General features: G+C 41.7%; 1 protein-coding gene across 2 annotated transcripts in view; it reads left to right on the top strand.

The window, feature by feature from the left end:
- Positions 1-19085, top strand: part of PELI2 (pellino E3 ubiquitin protein ligase family member 2) — a 75951-nt gene that overhangs the window by 44016 nt on the left and 12850 nt on the right. For both annotated transcript variants that reach the window (XM_081193568.1, XM_081193569.1), the window contains one exon: positions 16030-16131. In XM_081193568.1, the coding sequence (XP_081049694.1) occupies positions 16030-16131 (102 nt within the window). The remainder of the gene's footprint in view (positions 1-16029; positions 16132-19085) is intronic.

Genomic DNA, 19085 nt, shown 5'->3' with positions numbered 1-19085 from the left:
GGTTAAATTCCAAAAGCTTTTCTGTACAAAATTTGAACATAGGCAAGAAATCTTGGGGAAAGGATTATCACTTGGTGGGTTATCTCCAGGTACAGTGGTACCTCGCAAGACGAATGCCTCGGAAGACGAAAAACTCGCAAGACGAAAGAGTTTTTCGTTTTTTGAGTTGCTTCGCAAGACGAATTTCCCTATGGAAATTTGTTTCCTTTTTCTTAAAACCGCTTGAAGAGGTGCAGTTGCGACTTGACCGTGCTTCGCAAGACGAAAAATTCGCAAGACGAAAAAACTCGCAGAACGAATTAATTTCGTCTTGCGAGGCACCACTATATGAGCAAAAACTGCTCGTCATGGAAGTTTCCTCTGCAGTCATCTGAGCTAAAATGCATGTGTGTTTATCCTTTCCCGATATCCATAGTGTATGCAGTTATTGCACTATGTGGGTGTGCTGTATCTAAGTGGCAAGTTCTGCTTCTAATCTCTACGTATTTTTTATATTATTTTTTTGTAAAACCCACACACATACGATTGTTCTCAAAGAGGGTTTCCAACTGCGCAGAAGGTATTCTGTGTAATTATACTTGTATGCATGGGGTATTCTTTGGCCTTACTGTGAACACATGTATGTGGGGTGATGGAACCTGCTGTAATGCTGCCCCCCACATTAATTATTATAGGCAAACTTGTTTTATGCTATATTGTGAAATCTCTTTGAGATGCTTCATGGGAAGTGATTTATAAAGAAATATAATAATGAACATTTAAAATGGGCTTTGCTTTCAACTCTGTTGGCATTGTGAAAGGCAAATGGCCGCTCTCCAATGGATTTCACATTCCATGGTCTGCAGCCTTCTTGTAGTCATGCAGATTTCTGGATGTAGAGAGGGAATAATACTTGGGCGCTTAATAATTTTATTTATTATTTCTTTCTGGCTTCTTGTATCCCTTTGCTTAAAATAGAAACCAGAAGACTGTCTCTTCCTCTGAAAGATCACAACTAAGCATGAGAAAATAGCTTGAGCAAAAAGGCATGCAACATGTAACACCAATGGTTCCTCATGGAGGATTGGGTTGATTGGGAGTCAACAGTGGAAAGTTCTGAGCAGAATATGATAGGAGCTAGAACCCAGGAAGGCCCAGGCAACAGCTTGCCACATTGCATTAAAAACCACTTTCTGGTTAATTGAACAGAACTAGACATTTTAATTGTTTGAGGTCTCCTAGAATACAGCGGTGCCAACAAAGGTCCGTATAGTAAAAGCTATGGTTTTCCCAGTAGTGATGTGTGTGAGAGCTGGAAGAATGGATGCTTTTGAATTATGCTGCTGGAGGAGACTCTTGAGAGCCCCATGGACTGCAAGAAGATCAAACCTCTCCATTCTGAAGGAAATCAGCCCTGAGTGCTCACTGGAAGGACAGATCCTGAAGCTGAGGCTCCAATACTTTGGCCACCTCATGAGAAGAGAAGACTCCCTGGAAAAGACCCTGATGTTGGGAAAGCTGGAGGGCACAAGGAGAAGGGCATGACAGAGGACGAGATGGTTGGATAGTGTTCTCGAAGCTACCAGCATGAGTTTGACCAACTCATTATGCCCGGGAGGCAGTGGAAGACAGGAGTGCCTGGTGTGCTCTGGTCAATGGGGTCACGAAGAGTCGGACACGACTAAACAACTAAACAACAACAACAGAATACAGCGGCACCTCGGAAGTTTGGGAATCAATCGGATGATGGGAATTGTAGTTTCAAAACATCTGGAGGGCCGAGGTTGAGGAAGCCTGTTATAGAAGAACAAAAGCACCCCACAGAACTAGTATTGGTGCAACTGGATCATAGTTTGGAATTGCTTGGTGCCAGATTTGTGGCACTTTTGAGTTGGCCTCTTCATATATGAAACTGAGATGGCATCATAAGAACTTTGGCCTTGGGCAGATAGGTTAGTGAGACTGGACTAACCCTTGCAGAATCCATTCTGGTTCTGCTCTGGCAAGACTTATTCTATCTTTAATAATGTTTCCACCAGTTTCCTTGATTAACTCAGTGTTAATTTAGCCACTGGCCAGTCCTTGGATATAGAGCTTATTTTATTAGAAGACCAGCAATTTCTTCTTCTTTTTTAATTCTTTAAGAACTCCTGGGTGAATGTCTTCTGGATTTGGTTCCCCTCACCCTGCTGTTATTAATTTGCCAGCTCAGGGCAGTGTTAGAAATTAGCCGGGCACCAGGCGCAGGTCCATTTGTGACCATGTGGAGATCTCTGGATGCCAGGCAACTGATGTCTGGCCCCTGCAGCTTTCATAAGCAAGTAAACAGAAGAGCTTATTTATTGCATTTATCTCTCACCTTTTTCTTCAAGGAGCACATGGTTCACCCCTGCCTCTCAGTTAATCCCTCCAACGACCCTGTGAGGTAGGTTAGGAGACTGCTACTGACTCCAAGGTCACCCAGTTGACCGAGGGGGTATTTGAACCCCGATCTCCCAGTTCCTAGCCTGACACTCTGAGTCTAACCCACTGGCTTCCTAGCAGGTGAATAAATAAAGGGAAAGCAAAATGTCTCTTCGAGAAGGATTGGAAATCTTTTCCTGGAAGCCTGAATTTGTTTTCATCTGGATTGTTTTATTTGATGTTTTAATGTGCTGTCAACTGCTTTAAAATCCAAAGCAGTACAGTGGTACCTCGGGTTACAGACGCTTCAGGTTACAGACTCCACTAACCCAGAAATATTACCTCGGGTTAAGAACTTTGCTTCAGGATGAGAACAGAATTCAAGCTTCTGCGGTGCAGCAGCAGCAGGAGGCCCCATTAGCTAAAGTGGTGTTTCAGGTTAAGAACAGACCTCCCGAACGAATTAAGTTCTTAACCCGAGGTACCAATGTATAGAAATGCAGGCGATGATGATGTTGATAAGCCCCAGTGAGGTGGAACTGGCACCTGGACATACCGTTGTGGCAACCGCAGCCCAGGTTTAAGGTGCCATTTGTCAATTAGCTAACTGTATATATCAGAGTTTCTTAACACTGGCTCATGGTATTATTTCACACATTCCCAGGTTCAGTCTGGCATCAACAGTTATCTACTACCTGAGACTCTGGAGACATAGCTGCTAGTCATTGTCAGCAGTACTGAGCTAACAGGACAATGATAGGCTAGCTTGACTCAGTATAGGGTATCAATATGTGTAAGTAGAGTATTTTTGAAAGAACTAGTAGGCTGAAGGTCTATATAAAAATTTACTTCAGATGACTATATTGAAGCATCCGACCTCCCAGTTTGCTGAGATTATTTAGATTTTGACGTTGCTTCACTTAAGGAGAAGAGTGTAGGGTGCATGCTGTGCTTTATAGCTGCCATTGCTCAAAACTATCATTTTTTCTGTCATATTTTTCTTCTAATTCTAGCTTCCAGCCAGATAAGTCATCTGTATGATAAATGGCAGAGAGCTCCCTTTACTGATAAACATTGCTACAAATAAAATAAATCCACTCTTTGGGGTTGGGGGGGGGGGCAGGCGGTGAACGAAGGGAAGACTCCAAACCATTATTTACATTTGCAGTCTTACTGTACTATAAAATGTCTTCAGCCTAGGCTGTAACTATCTTTTACTGAATTGCTTTTTGCTCTGGAGTTGTTGTTGTTGTTTTCTATTTCTACTCTATGCACTAGAGATATACAACATCTTTGGGGCTCGGTTCATGAAGAAAAGTACCAGGTTCTGAATGCTGGTGCCAGATAACTCGAATAAAAAATAGGCACTCTTGTAGCTTAGCTATTCCTGACACCACTAAACAATTATTTTAAATTTGATTGCAGAAGCAGCTTCTTATCAAGAATCTCTCCACTCACAAAGCTGGCCAGGTTTTTAGGGTGCAGAAAATTCCAAAAGGGGAGAAATAGGCTGCCATCTTAAAAGGGACGGGGTGGGGGAGTTTTGGATTTGAAAGAAAAGGGGAATTATCCTACAACATTTGGGGAGACAAGAAAAGAAGGGGCCGTTACATTTGAACATAGGGACGAAGGAAGGAGGAGAGAGCAGAATGGTTTCCTGCAGAGAGACAGGATCCAAACAGAGAACACTGCCCCTTGAGAAAGGATGCATGGGGTGGTCAGAAGGGAAGAAATTGAGGGGCAGGGGGGTATCCAGACAGTTAAAAGGAGAATAATCTGGTGGAGGTGGAGAGGTAGAGGTCAAGGGAAGGTTGTGTGGCACTTCTGTTTCTTGGGCATCCTTGAACTACTTCTGGAACATTTGGTGTTCCTCAGAGACTGAGGAGCCACAATACTTCAGTGAATTGATGGGACTGTTTGAAAATTAGCTGAGTGAGCAAGTGGAGGAATCTCTCTGGCTCTGGAGCAATGATTTTGACCAGCTTCTCCTCTTCTCTAGATGTGTATTATTTGTGCCTCTTTCCATCCTCAGATCAGTTTGCATGTCTGCTAACACCGATACACCTTTTCTAGGTCAGGAGAGGGTGGAGGCATGATCTCCCGTGTTGGACATAGACCTTTTTGCACCTTCTTTTCTCTGCTCATCTCAGTAAACTGACAGGAATCAGTGTGTGCTGTGTAAAGTTTATTTCAGGCAAAGACCCAATTGGCTATATACTGGTAGAAAATAAATGAAGAAGCTCTTAATGCTTTAATTTGTCTCTTTCTCCTGAAGGGCTTTGTTATGCAAAGTCATGCCAGTGCTGCCGCCTCCTCTCCTAAGCTTCAGAAATCCTGGAAAGCACAGTATGTGTGGGAAGCGGTTGGCAACCTGCTTGTGAAGTGGCAAATAATCATGTTTACATTTCGTTTTCTTCTTGTTGATGATTTACATATGTCCTTCTTTTCTATTTTAAAAGGGGGAGCCTTCAGCCATAAAGAACCAGCCTACAAATAGTTATTGGAATACACCAGGGGTGTCCAACCGGTCAACTGCGATTGGCAGGTTGATTCCCGGATGAGCGTCTTTTTAAAAAAAAAATAATTCTGCATACTCACTTTAAAAAAAAATAGTTCAACAAATTTGACCTGCCCCCTAAAAAAAGCTTAACAACTCTGAACTCCACCCCCCCATGGGTAGATCATTGCCAGTCCCCCCCCCCCCGTGAGTAGATCACAGTCCCTTGGGAGTTGGACGTCCCTAGAATACACTCATCAGATATGTTTAGCAAATGGCGGTAGGGAGCTATGAGAATAAGAAATGCCTTGCTGGATCAAACTGAAGACACACCTATTCCTGCATTCTGTTCTTGCGGTGGCTAACCAGATGTGTATGGAAAATCCATAAACAGGACCTGAGTACAGGAACTCCCTCCCACTAGTGATTCCTAGCAGCTGGTATTTGGAGGCATGCTGTCTCTGATACCAGACGAAGTATATAGTCATCAAAGTTAGCAGCTGTTGATAGCCTTCTGTGTCATTAATTTGTCCAATTTCCTTTAAAAGCCATCCAAGTCGTGTGTGAAGAAGTACCTTCTTTTGTCTGTCGTGAGTCTTCCAGCATTTCATTGGATGACCCCTGGTTCTAGTATTATGTAAGAGAGAAGAAAATTTCTCTATCCACATCCCCCTCACTATGCATAGTTGAATACACCTCTATCCTGTCCCCCACCTCCACTCACCTTTTCCATAAATGAAAAAGCTCCAAATGTTCTTAATATGAGAAATGCTTCAGCCCTTTGTTTTGTTGCCCTTTGTGGACTCAGTAATATCCTCCTCAAGCTGCGATGACCCAAACAGTACACAGTATTCCAAGTGTGATCCCTAACATGGAGTTTGCCTTTTATCACAGCTGCTGTGCCCTGGGTTGGCATTTTCATTGAGCTTCCTGCCACAAATCCCAATATATCTCTCCTGGCCACCATCAGTTCAGATAAACAACTCACAGGATGCAGTTTTGGTGTTGTACAAATAGCTTCATTGAAACTTGTGCTAAATGAACAGTTATTTTAGAAGCACAGGGCATCCATTATCTGTTACTATGAACTAAAGGCAATCTGGAGTTATGTGTGTAGAAGAACATGTGTATTAAGCTACCTAGTGAGAATTAAAACTTGGAAATTATTAGTATTAAAGGATATCTGAGATGCTTCTATTAAACTGGGTTTGCCTTGTACTCCCTTTATAAATGGGCTGTTTCCAGATATCTCTATAACTGAGATGAGAAATTCAGTTTTTCTTTTTGAACATGGCTCTGTGATTTATTTTTTGTGGTTACACAAAGGTAAATAAAAATACTTATGGCTTACTCATGAGCAAGGCTAAGCCCCTGTGTAGATGCTACAATGAATGATATTCAAGCGACATTTTGCTATGCTATATTGTAATGTAATGAGAGCATAATTAGCTCAGTGACATGGGTAATAGTGTAAACAGCTGCTGCAAAGTTCTGGGAGCTTCAGCCATAGTAATTTTTCTTGAGAATTTGCTTACCGTGGTTGAGATTAAATTCTTAACTAGAATTCAGATATCATATTTAATGCATAATCCTACAAAATCCCCACAAAACAGCCAGACAGCTCTTCTACTGATTCATTCTAATACTCATTCATTGGTATATGCTGGGCAAATTACTTGCCTAGTAATACCAGCTCTTTTAGTCCATGTACTTCCCTGAAGTGTTGAAACAGCTCTGAAGCACTGTTAATTAATCCTGCTTGTTTTGGTTGCCAACTGCATAGGTTTCTTACCTATGTCTTTGACACCTCTACAATTTTTGTCACGTTCATAATAACAGTGTTTACTTCTGTAAATACTTTACCACCTCAGACTGCCATATCAAGGAAGTCCAAATTATGGGGGACGACTATATGTTGTAAGAAAAGCTACATATAGGTTGAATGTATTTTCTTTCAAATTTGTCAGAAGCTACCCTTGTTCTCAAGAGTTCAGATGTACTGTGCCTCAGATTTTATAGATGGTGCACACTAGCTACACCTGATGAATGTCCCCTTTGTTAACAATTGGAATTTGTCTTGCTTTATTGATGTTGGGCTTTAACTGTTTTCAGCAGAATAAGATGGTTATCCTATGTTTGAGAGAAGCTGTGACATTATGCTGGAGGAAATGTTTCCTCTCAAAAGACGTAGAGCGGACGAAAAGTTTCTGAGTGGCTGCCAACTCACTTGGTTTTTAAAAAGGATTGGGAAATTAATTGACTGTAGGTATATAAAAATGGCTATTATCCATGAAAGACAAATTGACCCCTTAGTATAGTAGTAGTAGGAGTTGTATCCTGTTCTGCTGTTTCACTCAAACATCTACTTGTGCAACAAGGCTTCTCCTTTCTTTCATTCCCTTGTGCACCTTCAGAATCTACTCCAGAGGATTGGGGGTAGGCTCTCTGGAGATTTTGGGTGCACGCAGGGTAGATGAGAGGAAGACTACATCCAGTTGTGCCAGCAGAATGACATTTTCGCTCAGAACTCAAGAATTGCTTTGCCGCATCTGTTCAAGGTCTACCTTGCTCGACATTCTGTTTCCTAAAAGTGTCCAACCAAATGTCTTTGAAATCTCATGAACAGGCACTTCAGTGGTGAATTTATGGCTAGGCAGTATATTTAATGTTCATTATGCATTACTTTACTTGTTGTTCAATGTAACCAGACATTTCAAAATAGGTATATTATATCAGCCGATATTGCAGAGTTAACAAAGCCTGGGGATAGCACAACGTAAGACTTAACTTCAAGAACATTAAGTGGCTTTGAAAACCTATTCCAAGCATGATGATTTATGGGCAAGTCACTTTGACATAAGCACAAATGAGTTTTCGGTCTATTTTTGAGCAGCAGAACCAAGGGCTTTCTTTCAGCATCAGTGACATTTAGAGACTTTTTCAAAGGCATTTGTTTGTCCCACACCAGCATGTCTCCTCATACTACGTCTTTTTACTTCAACTTAGAAGACCTTTTATCTGTACTCCATAAAGATTTTAACTCCACATCATTATGGCTAAATTGTTCTGATTATAAAATTATTTAGTACAATAATATTAAATAAGTTTTGGTTGTATTGCGCAGGCATAGCCAAAATCATTTAGCAACAGATAATGGTAAATTGTACCAAGGGCAAAGAGTAAGGCTTACATTATTATGCACAGCCCCAAAAATGTTAGGACTGTGTTGGGTTCCCCAAAGCAAGGACTATAGAGATGTTAGTACTGCTAACTTTGTTATAAAATGACATAATTTTAAGGGTTTTGGTGGTTGTTTTCGTTTTCCTTAAAATAAGATGATGAGGCTACTCAAGACCTGCTACAGAGTGAATTTAAGGAAAGGCTTCCCCTTCTGAGCTCTTTACAGTGGTACCTCGGGTTACATACGCTTCAGGTTACAGACTCCGCTAACCCAGAAATAGTGCTTCAGGGTAAGAACTTTGCTTCAGGATAAGAACAGAAATTGTGCTGCGGCGGCAGCAGGAGGCCCCATTAGCTAAAGTGGTGCTTCAGGTTAAGAACAGTTTCATGTTAAGAACAGACCTCCGGAACAAATTAAGTACTTAACCTGAGGTACCACTGTACTGATGTATTAGCAGACAGCCTAGCTGAGTGCTAGAGTTTCTGTTGCATTTCGGATGTTTGTGCCTGAGAGCAGATATGTAAAACTATAGGAAGCAGGGTGGACTAATTTTATATCAAGACCACTTAATTGGTCTTCAGCTGGTAGAACTGTGTCAGAGAATTGACATCCAATGCCACTCTCCTTTTTGTTTATATTGCTTAATACGAGGACAAGTAGGATGGGGGAGAAGGACAGAGTGGGTCATGATGGGGGTGGGGGGGTGGGATCCCGAGTCTGAAAGCTTGAAGACTGCTGATTTAAATGTTTTCTTATTTGTATTTTAGATACTTCCTCGACAAAACCACATAGAAATTACTTTCACCATTAAAGCATGATTACACAACCTAAGGTGGTAATTCAAAACTTGTGCTCACATGTCATCTGAAGAGAGAGTTGAGAACATCTGCAAAATTAATGGACTTCTGGTTGACCCTCTATAATTACATTTGAATCTCTTGAACAAGAGTTGAAGATATAAGTACACAAGGCTTTCCAGAAGAAAGAACTAGGTGCTACTGGGGATATAGGTCACATCCTCACCATAGATTTAAATCGCTTGGTTTTCCCCAAAGAATTCTGAGAATTGTGGTTGTTTAGGGTGCTGGAAATTGTAGCTCTGCAAGGGGTAAACTACATTTTTCAGGATTCTGTGATGGAAACTGTCTGTTAAATGTGTGGTGTGGATGTTCCCTATGGCGCTATTTTCCATGGGACAGAAAGTAAATGTTCTGGTTGGCTGACAGATAGTCATAAATATTTGAGAAAGGAAACACTGAGCTCAAGATGTTCAGTGGGTTGTATAGCAGCCTTCCTGATGGGATGATGTACTCCAGACATCTGAAGGGCACCAGATTGGGGAGGGCTGGCATATACAGTATGAGAACACTCAAGCTGCCTCTGTGAATGAATGACCCTGTTGAGATACAGAGTGTTGTTTCCTGGAAGCAGGGGTAGGAGCTGGATCTTAATACCTGTGATAGGTCCCTGCAGCTGCTGTTTCAAGCCCCTGATAGTAATATAGTTTATGGCTGTTTTGTGCTAAATTGCAGCGCTTGGCAATCAAAAGGAAGATATCTTTCCCCATTGTTTTTTTCCTTCTTCTCATGGAAAAGCAGCCTTCAACCAGCTCCCCCCCCCCCCGATTGTGTTTCGCTATTGCACAGCATTAAGGGATGCCAGTTGTGTGCGTAATCGATAGCATTTTGGCAAGGGTTAAATTCTTGTCTCTGCTCATTTCTCACGAGAGAGATTGGGAAGCTGTTTAAAGGTCTCTCTTGAAGTGCCTATCGAGAGTATCTTTGGCTGTCAATACAAAATAGATTTGCGTCAGATTCAGTTTGTAGTGTCCGAAAATAATGGAGTTATTTGATGGGTCTTATCTCATTAGCGTGCTATACCAGTGAGAGAGTGTGCTGTTTACCCACTCAGACTCTGAACTTCTTGGAAGCAGTATTACAGAACTTACAAACCATCACTTTATTTTTCCTGCTCTGATCCCAATTTACAGTGGAATGTATGTATATTCATAGCTCTAATGAAGGATTTGGCATTATAGCTATTTGGGCTCAATAATATGAAATCTAATCTGACATGTTTGGTCTTAATTGTTACCAGCTATGAGGGTCTCTTTCAGTGAGTTAAAGGAAGCGAATATTGATAGTTGCACTATGCTGCTTCAACTGGTTTTGACACCTATCCAAAATTGACTCTCTTAGTTTTGCACAAAACCATGTGTTGTGGTGAGAGGACTCAACAGACAACATTTGCTATGTACCTTGTGGTGACTACAATTACTTTTTCACTACCTCTCTCAGCCTGATGGTGCAATGAATTGGTTGGGGAGCAATTGTTATTGGAATAATTGATCAGTCTTCTCTGGATTTAAGTCAGACATTTATGTGCAAGTAAAGTATAAATTTTATAAATTATTTCCTTTGAAGTTTTCTGTGCAGCCCTTCCAAAGGGGCAAGCCACTTTACCTGTTCAGAACAACTGCATGGTGTACTTCAGCAATGTTGGAGGTTGGGGACAAGTACAGTTCAGACTGGTGGAGAATTGTACATAAAAATCAAACTTCCTATATGTAGAAATTGAGCACACCCTAAAGTGTGCTCTCAGACTCTTTTTTCTCAATTGAAAATAAAAATGCAATTTAGAATTAATATGAATATCATTGTAATGGATGTGCTCTCTCCCATTTCCAACCACAAATTCATACACACCACATAACTAGTAAATAAATTTGGCTGTGCTGTTGTGAGCAGGTGAGAGCAATTTAAATGTATAGGGGCATTTTCACCAGAAGTACAGAAAAACTCTCAAGGGAGGGAGATTTTGTGGGGTGGGGGTGAAGGCACTGCCAAAATGTTTTTTAAAATAATGAGTAGTTTTGACTTAGTCCTACTTTAAAAAATATTTTTCACCTTTATGTTCTGCAGCATTAAATTCTCAGTGGGATTCAAAGTGTTTTAAGCGCTTCCAAAATGCACATGCTTAGCTGAGTTATTTTTTAAAAGACCTTATCTTGCAAGAAAAAACACTGAAGATGGCCAGGTGTGTGGTTAAAAACATGTGGGAATTCTTTTAAAAATGGTTTCTAATATTCTGCTTCAGATGGGCTTCCTTCTCGGCACTCAAAGCTCATGAGGTTTCCATGGCAATGTTCTCTTTTGCTAAAGGTTACCAGAAAATTACACTTAATGGCTTTATTGGCAATACAGATCAATTTCACTTCTCAGATTTACTGTTGTCTTACAACATAGAAGCAGTAATTCTGGCCAATTAATTTTCATCTGGTGTGTGTTTAACAAAGTAACAGTCTTCTCTACATATAAAGTGGTGACAGTCCAAAGACAGATGGTGACATCCCTCGTCTGTCCATTTCACCGCCCTCCCATTTCCAATGACTGCTGTTTAGCAAGGGGACTAGACTTGATAATGCCAGGGCCAGCCCAACCATAAGGCACACTGCACACTTAGGTGGTGGAACCCCAATGGAGTGGCACCTCATGGGCACCCCACCATAGCTGTCAACCGTCCCTTATTTGGCGGGAAACTCCCTTATCCCAACGCCGTGTCCCGCTGCTGTCCCTTATTGATGATGTCCCTTAAATTTCCCGGGTTTCAAAGGAAGCAGCTCCTCTCCCTCCCTCCCTGCCGGCCAGGGAGGAGGGAGGCTCCAACCGTGTTGCTTGGCTGCGTTGCTCACCCAATAAGGAGTCTAAGAACGACTGGGGGGTGGAGCTTGCATGCCTTGTGCCGATCAAATCGGCCGTGTTGCCTGGGGACTCGCCTTTGCTCAGCGCTTCCCAGCGGAGAGGTGACGGTGGTTTTCCTTGCTGCATCCCCTTTGCCGGGTTGCTGCGCTATGGGAACCACCACTTGAGGCTTTGTTTGGCTGCTGGTTGACTAAAATCCCTTATTTTGGCTGCTGATCCCTTATTTTCAAGGCTGCTGGTCCCTTATTTTCAAATCTGTAAGTTGACAACTATGCACCCCACCTGCCACCACCAGATTAAAGGAGCAGCGGCAGGGGGGGGGCTGGCAATCTCTTGCTGATACTGAGACTTCTCCAATAACAGTGGGAAGGCTTCTGCAGTGGCACTGGAGACTCCCAAGTAAAACGTGCATGGATTGGGGACCTCAGTGACTAAAGCCGCGTGTGTGTGACTAAGGCTTGGGTGAAAGGGCTGCTTTTGTTATACAAGTAGTACTGTTTAAACTAAGTTTAAATCCAGCACAATACTTTACATAACGCATCCTACACACACATGCTGGTATTTGAAAATATTCATTATTCTCATGACTTAGGGTTTTGGCTGCCATTGCAGGGGCTGAGCCCCATTTATGTCTGTGGTGTCCAATTAAGAATTGCTATTGAAAATATGATATTAACCATGTGTCACTGATGTGAATAGTGAATTAGTTCATGCATTTTGAAAGAATAAATAGAAAGTGCTGCTGAACGGGGGTGGGGGTGGGAAATGGTAACTAGCTATTCTGTTTTTGCTTCCGTAACCTAGGTTCCAGGAGCCATTTCTATTCCCAGTTTCTAACACAGGCATGTGCCCACCCCCACCCCATTGGTCGAAGTGGCTCCTCAGTGAGAATGAGGCCTAAGAAAAACAGGGCATAGACCTTGATTTTTGATTAGTAGGAATCTTGTAGCCATAAATGCATAATGTATCAAAATTCTTGGTGAACTTAATTGGCTTTTTTTGGTTGAACATTGAGCAGTTTTCTTTCTGCATGATGGGGTACCATATACTCTTAATTACATTAGTTCTGTATTTTGTTACAAAAATCAACCATTTTTAGTTCAAGTTGTTATACAGGTCTGCTCATAATTCAGTTTGAATGATTCCAAATACCACAGCTTTCTTATCTGTTAAGCAAAATGACCAGTTGAACAACATCTGTTAGTAATAGTTAACAATAAATCTATTCAGTTGGTCTAGAGAACCAAAGGACATATAAAGGGTTTAGGAAAATAACAAAAGTAAATCTGTGAGTGGTTATTTTAACAAGAACCAAATATTCATTTAAGAAGTGGAGTTTGAACATTAGCAATGTGCTATAGGATATTTAGAATAAATGAGAAGTTTTCACCAGGTCTTAAATGTCAGCTCATGCATGAGTTGGATTTGTGTGGAAGTCTGCCATGGCCTTTCACAAGCTAATGAGGACAGAATTCCACTCTAGTACCCTAGGCAGCAGAGCTAAAAATAACTTATTAGGAATATCCTGCCCCAATTAGTTCCCTAGAGGAAAAGGAGTCAAATTTGCTTGAACAATTGTCATTCATATTAATGATTCCAAATTCTCAGTTTAAATGGGATGGGGGCAGTAGAAAAATAAAAATGAATTTGTTTCACCGATGCAGCATTTTGTGCCAGACTCTCACTTAGCGTCTTATTTTGTTTTCCAGTTGTGTATAGCACTGGGCTGCTCGTTTTCTGCTGTACTGCCCTTATTCTTAAGCGTGTTCAGCCTAGGATCCAGAGTTTGTAATGATGACGGCACTTTGGCCGTTCACTCCTAACAAGCCACCTGAGTCCTTGACTATGTAATTCAGGCTACGATGCCTGGTAAAGCTGCATTGACCCCTTTTCTAATTATAAGCAGGTGTCTCGTTGCAGTTTGCCCTTCCATGTGGGCTAGTAGCTTCTGTAGACACAAAGGTCTTTTAACTAGTCTCCCAGTCCCTTGCACCCTTTATCAAGCCAAGTCATCTGTAAAGCCTTCATCAAAGTGAAGTCTGTTTCTGACCTGTGCAGATGGTAACCCTTTATTGTTCCCAATTTATTACTGCAGCAGAAATCAAAAGGGCACAGTCTTAGGGAGGAGAGAACCCCTTAAAAAAATAAAAATAAAATTGAACTTAAAGCTAAGGCGGGTTCAGATGCACTCACCGTTCTCTACTTTTGATGCATTTTTTACTCAGTACCACACACAAATTCAGTAACATTCTGAAACCCCTGAAAGAGGAGCTTCTGGTACTATCTTGGAGCATCTCAGAATGTTATGTTAAGACTTTTCGTTGAGCAAAGATGCCAACTTGAATAAAATATGGGGGGGGGGGCAGGTAAGCCCTGCCCTTCAAAACCCATCAGAAGATACAGCAAACACATACCATTTGAATGGCAGTGTCCCATTAACTTTGCCCCCCCCCCCCGTCCACCTCAAATATGGGGGTGGGGGCTGAAGAGACCTCAGAGCCTAGGAGTTGGCTCCTATGTCTTTGAATATTTCACAGTTCCTTGTGTGAACTCCAGTCCTAAACAATCCTTTCATTGTTTGCATAGCCACTTGGGGCCATTTAGAATATTACTCAGCAACAGAATTGGTTTGTCACCATGTATGTGCTCAACATGAAGACAGTTGTGGTTTTCTGACTGTTGTGCTTTGTATGAAGTGTCTGTTTCTCTTAACTATTTGGGGTTTTTTTTGAAGTTGTACTTTACATTGTTAGATGTATGCTTAATGCACCTTAGGTGTGCACCCAAACAAATAAAAACCAGTGAAATGGCCCTTATCATCCAATAGCTGAGAAGCCCTGGGTGTTGGCTGATATTCTTTCAACTTTCTTCCACTTCTAATCAAATATCTAAACAGACAGAGACAGAACAGAACTTAGGGTCATTTATCTCTAGTGAACTGGCCGCCAGACTCTATTCTCTTTTATGGAAAGTTCCAGCTTTTGAAGCATATCTGTCACCACTGTGGCTTCATCTTTCCCCTTTATTATGGGAGGGTCCTTAGCTCAGTGTCAGAGACTGGTCAGTGAATGCCAGCTGACTGCTTTTTATTTAACTGTGCTTCAGAGAAGCTGCCTTAGTAAAATTGCTTTCAAAAATCATTTCTGCTTTTCATAGGCACTGTTGCTTTAATTTTATGATCCTGGAATTTCTGTATAAAAGCCAAAGGAGAAAAGGGTGGGATTCAACTAATGGATTCCATCAGTGGAAGTCCTATGAGAAGATTTTCTCTTGTGCAATGGGGCTCCCCCGCCCCCCGTGGGGGGGGGGCGTTGGAAAAATCCCTGCAACAGCATGTGGGAGGAGAAAGGGGAAATAGTTCTGTCTGGTAAGCCATAATGCCTGCCCTGGCTGAACAATCACATTAAATTCCTCCCAGAACATAGTTAAAAGCTATGGGTGGTAGTTACGTTTTACTCATAGTAGACCAATTGAACTTAACGAACATTGATTTCAATAAGTTTACTTTGAATAAAACATAGCTGACTGCTATCCCAAGTTATTTGTTTATAATTTTTTTAAAAGTTAATTTCATTTGTGATTAGCTCAGCTATCAAGCAAGTTGATGAAAATACCCTTTTGTTCTAAAAATGCTTTAAAAATATCTGACCAGTATTTAGCCAATTTTACAAATCTGTTTTCACCTGTCGCTGAGTACATGGATGCTTTTTGGTTTGGTCCCGGATATCTCTAGTTAAAGACCCTCTAGAAGCAGAATAGGCCTGGAAAAGATACAGTACCTGCCTCTGAAAGTCACTGCTCCTTCAAGGCATCTGGGTTAGATTTGGTAGACATGGTGAAGAAAAGCTTCACAGGCTGTTTTTCTTTTTTGATCATGGAAGTGGGTCATTTGAAAAAATTGTGTGCCCAAAAGAGAGAAAGTGTGAAAAGTGAAACTTGCATGGTTGCATTCAAGATTCATTTGTCTTGATTCTAGCTTGGTTTGTTTTTTAAAGGACAGATCTTTGTAATTTTCTGACCATAAGCAAGAGCTTTGCTCATGGGGGGGGGGTCACACCTTGCATGGGAAGTCCCTTAGCTATGCTCTTTGTTGTGATCCAGAGTTGCGGCTGAGCCACACTTGCTGCAAACCGCATAAACAAATCGAATTAGCCAGGATAGGGAGAAACTCGGTAATGGCTGTAACAGCATTTACAAATGTTGAAGTGATGTGCTTTTCCCTGAATCAGGCGTTACTTAAATAAAGCAGGAACTGTCTTATTCCACAGGCCATCAGTTGTAAAGGGCAGCACAGTATATCCTACACGTTGTCAAGAAGCCAGACGGTGGTAGTGGAATATACACACGACAAAGATACAGATATGTTTCAGGTAAGTGCATTTGCATGACCTAAAAACAGCTGTTTGTGGGCTTTTATAGCTTATTCCCTGTGTGAAGATGCCCTGAAATGGCTTACAGAAATGGTGTCCTAGAGTACAGGCTTTATTCTCAGATGTTGCTCTCTCTGAAGGGTCTTACCTGCTGGTTCCTACATGGGCAAGTTGCACATTGGTTTTAGAAGTGCACACTGCGAAGCTTTGGTACAAGTACATGCAGCAAAGTATGTGCTTTGTGTGTCATATGTGACTGCACACTAATTACTTGCATGCTTGTTTTTCTGACACTGAAAAGCTTTCCCACTATCTCACTCTGAACTGTCACAGCTCTTTTTTTTGCTCAGCGTGTCATGCTTTCAAAATTCACTACTGGCTTTTGTTGTTGGCAAAAGTGTAAAGGCATTCTACAGACCTTTCAATAATAATCTTGAGCCTGGACTGTGTCCCACTCTTGCTCTTTTGAAAGCACTCCCAGTGGGAACTGGTGGTGGCTGCATTATTTATACTTTCATTTAGTGATGCTCTCTAGGTCTTTCCAATGACATATTCATTCAGCAGTAAATATACTGAGTTACAGATGCTCAAAAATAGGTTGTTGGTTTTCTTCCAGGAGCACCAACAAAGCCATTACTTAAAGGCATTGTTTCAGATTTTCATTCATGGCAGAGGTAGTTCTGGAGTGTTTAGACAGTGGGTGGGTTCATCAGTTTTTCTTTGTTCCTGTATGTACCTAGATTCAGTTAAAATACTTTCTGTCACATCCCTATGTGCTTCACAACGATGAGAGGTCTCTTGTGCTTTCAAAGCACAGTGCGTACTAGAATATTGTTTGTTAATTTAAAAACCTGCCTGTCTTTTGGAAAACTCAGCATATTACAGTGGTGCCCCGCAAGACGAATGCCTCGCAAGACGGAAAACTCGCTAGACGAAAGAGTTTTCCGTTTTGGAGGTGCTTCGCAAAACGAATTTCCTATGGGCTTGCTTCGCAAGACAACAATGTCTTGCGAGTTCCTGCTGGTTTTTTTTCCCTTCCCCCCTTTTTCTAAGCTGCTAAGCCGCTTATCAGCTGATCCGATCAGCAGATAAGCCGCTAAAAGCCGCTAATAGCGCTAATCCGCTAATCCGTCAATGGGCTTGCTTCGCAAGACGAAAAAACCGCTAGACGAAGAGAATCACAGAACGGATTCTTTTTGTCTGGCGAGGCACCACTGTACATGAAGCTCCCAGTGTTGTCCTATTCTTCCACCATGCGGGTCCATTTCTCTTTAGATTCACTAGTATTAGGGGATTAGGTGCTGCTTGGTCCATTCACAATCATGATGTGTACAGTACTATCTTATGCCACACAAAATACTGTATTTCTGTGCTGTGAACCATCCGGAGATCTATGGATAAAGGGCAGTATACAAATTTTATTAATTTATTAGTAATATGCAATACTATACATATCTAAGGGGACGTAGGTGGTGCTGTGGTGTAAACCACTGAGCCTTGGGCTTGCCGATCAGAAGGTTGGCGGTTCGAATCCCCGCGATGGGGTGAGCCCCCGTTGCTCAGTCCCAGCTCCTGCCAACCTAGCAGTTCGAAAGCACGTCAAAGTGCAAGTAGATAAATAGGTACCGCTCTGGCGGGAAGGTAAACGCCGTTTCCATGCACTGCTCTAGTTTCGCCAGAAGCAGCTTAGTCATGCTGGCCACATGACCCGGAAAAACTGTCTGCGGACAAACGTCAGCTCCCTCGGCCAGTAAAGCGAGATGAACGCCACAACCCTAGAGTCGTTCGCGACTCAACTTAACTGTCAGGAGTCCTTTACCTTTATACATATCTGGGCTTTCTGAGAATGCCAATTTGTACTGAAAATGCAAGGCTCATGTTTGGGATAAATATTTCTAAAATATTAATTTAGTTGACAGTTTATCGGTTCATAAACTGTAGGATTTTCAGCTGGGTGTGATTTGTTTTGGGGCAGGGAGAAATACAGGGTGAGTCCTTTAAAAGAAGCCCCGTGGATACAGAGTGCACATGTTCCACGGGGCCTCTTCTAAAAGACTCACCGTGTACAATGTTCCACATTGGCTCCCTTTACTCCAGCACTCTGTGGTCTTGCTTTGATCGCCCCACTTGAGCCAAAGTTATTGAAGATCTTCAAGGAGTGAAGTGGTTGTGTTATGCTAGTTTGAATAGCAGACAATGTGTGAAGCTTTCTAGGCGATTTATCTTACAAATGTTGGACTATGACAGTTGGGCTTTAGACATAGAGGGGCTGGGGGGGCTGGTAATTCCTGAACTGTTGAACTAAGAACATAAGAAGAACTTGCTGGATATGCCAGTGCTACCCTGTTCTCACAGCCGCCAATCAGTCCCCCCCCCCCCCGGAATCCTGCAAGCAATTTTTAAAAAGAAAAAGAGGGTGGAAAGGGACAGGCACCCAGGAATAAAAAACTTTGGCAATCCCACCCACCATTGAACCCGATGTGTTTTGACAATACACGATTTTGGCTTTATGCGCTATTCCTGGACCATAATCCCAGCGTAAATTGAAAGTCGCCTGTACTATATTTTCTTCTTTTCTACAGAGGTGCTTGATTAGCATTTTAGTAGAATAAAGTAAGAAGGCTTATCTTCTCTACCCTGTCTTCCTCAGCAAATATTTCTAGCAAATAATAAATCCGGCAGAATTTTGCAGTTAGGATGTTTCCTAAACTCAAATGACACAGCAAAACAGCACAACCCTGTACCTTGGTAGTCAATGTCAAATATTAGAAGACAGCTTTAAATAGAATTCTCTTTTTTGGAAGAAAGAATCCATGCGATTCAGATATTTAATCTGATATTTAATTTGCTGCATGTTTCTTTCCAAATCTTAGATGCACAGAGACCCAACTTAAAATCTGTTGATTTCCTTGCTGTTGTCTAGGAAGTTCATAATTCTGGTTTATGGCATAGCT

This window comes from Podarcis bocagei (genome assembly GCF_964188305.1).
Source record: "Podarcis bocagei genome assembly, chromosome: 1".
Classification (NCBI taxonomy): domain Eukaryota; kingdom Metazoa; phylum Chordata; class Lepidosauria; order Squamata; family Lacertidae; genus Podarcis; species Podarcis bocagei.
Note: the sequence above shows the minus strand (reverse complement) of the source record. Positions and strands in the feature narration are given on the sequence as shown.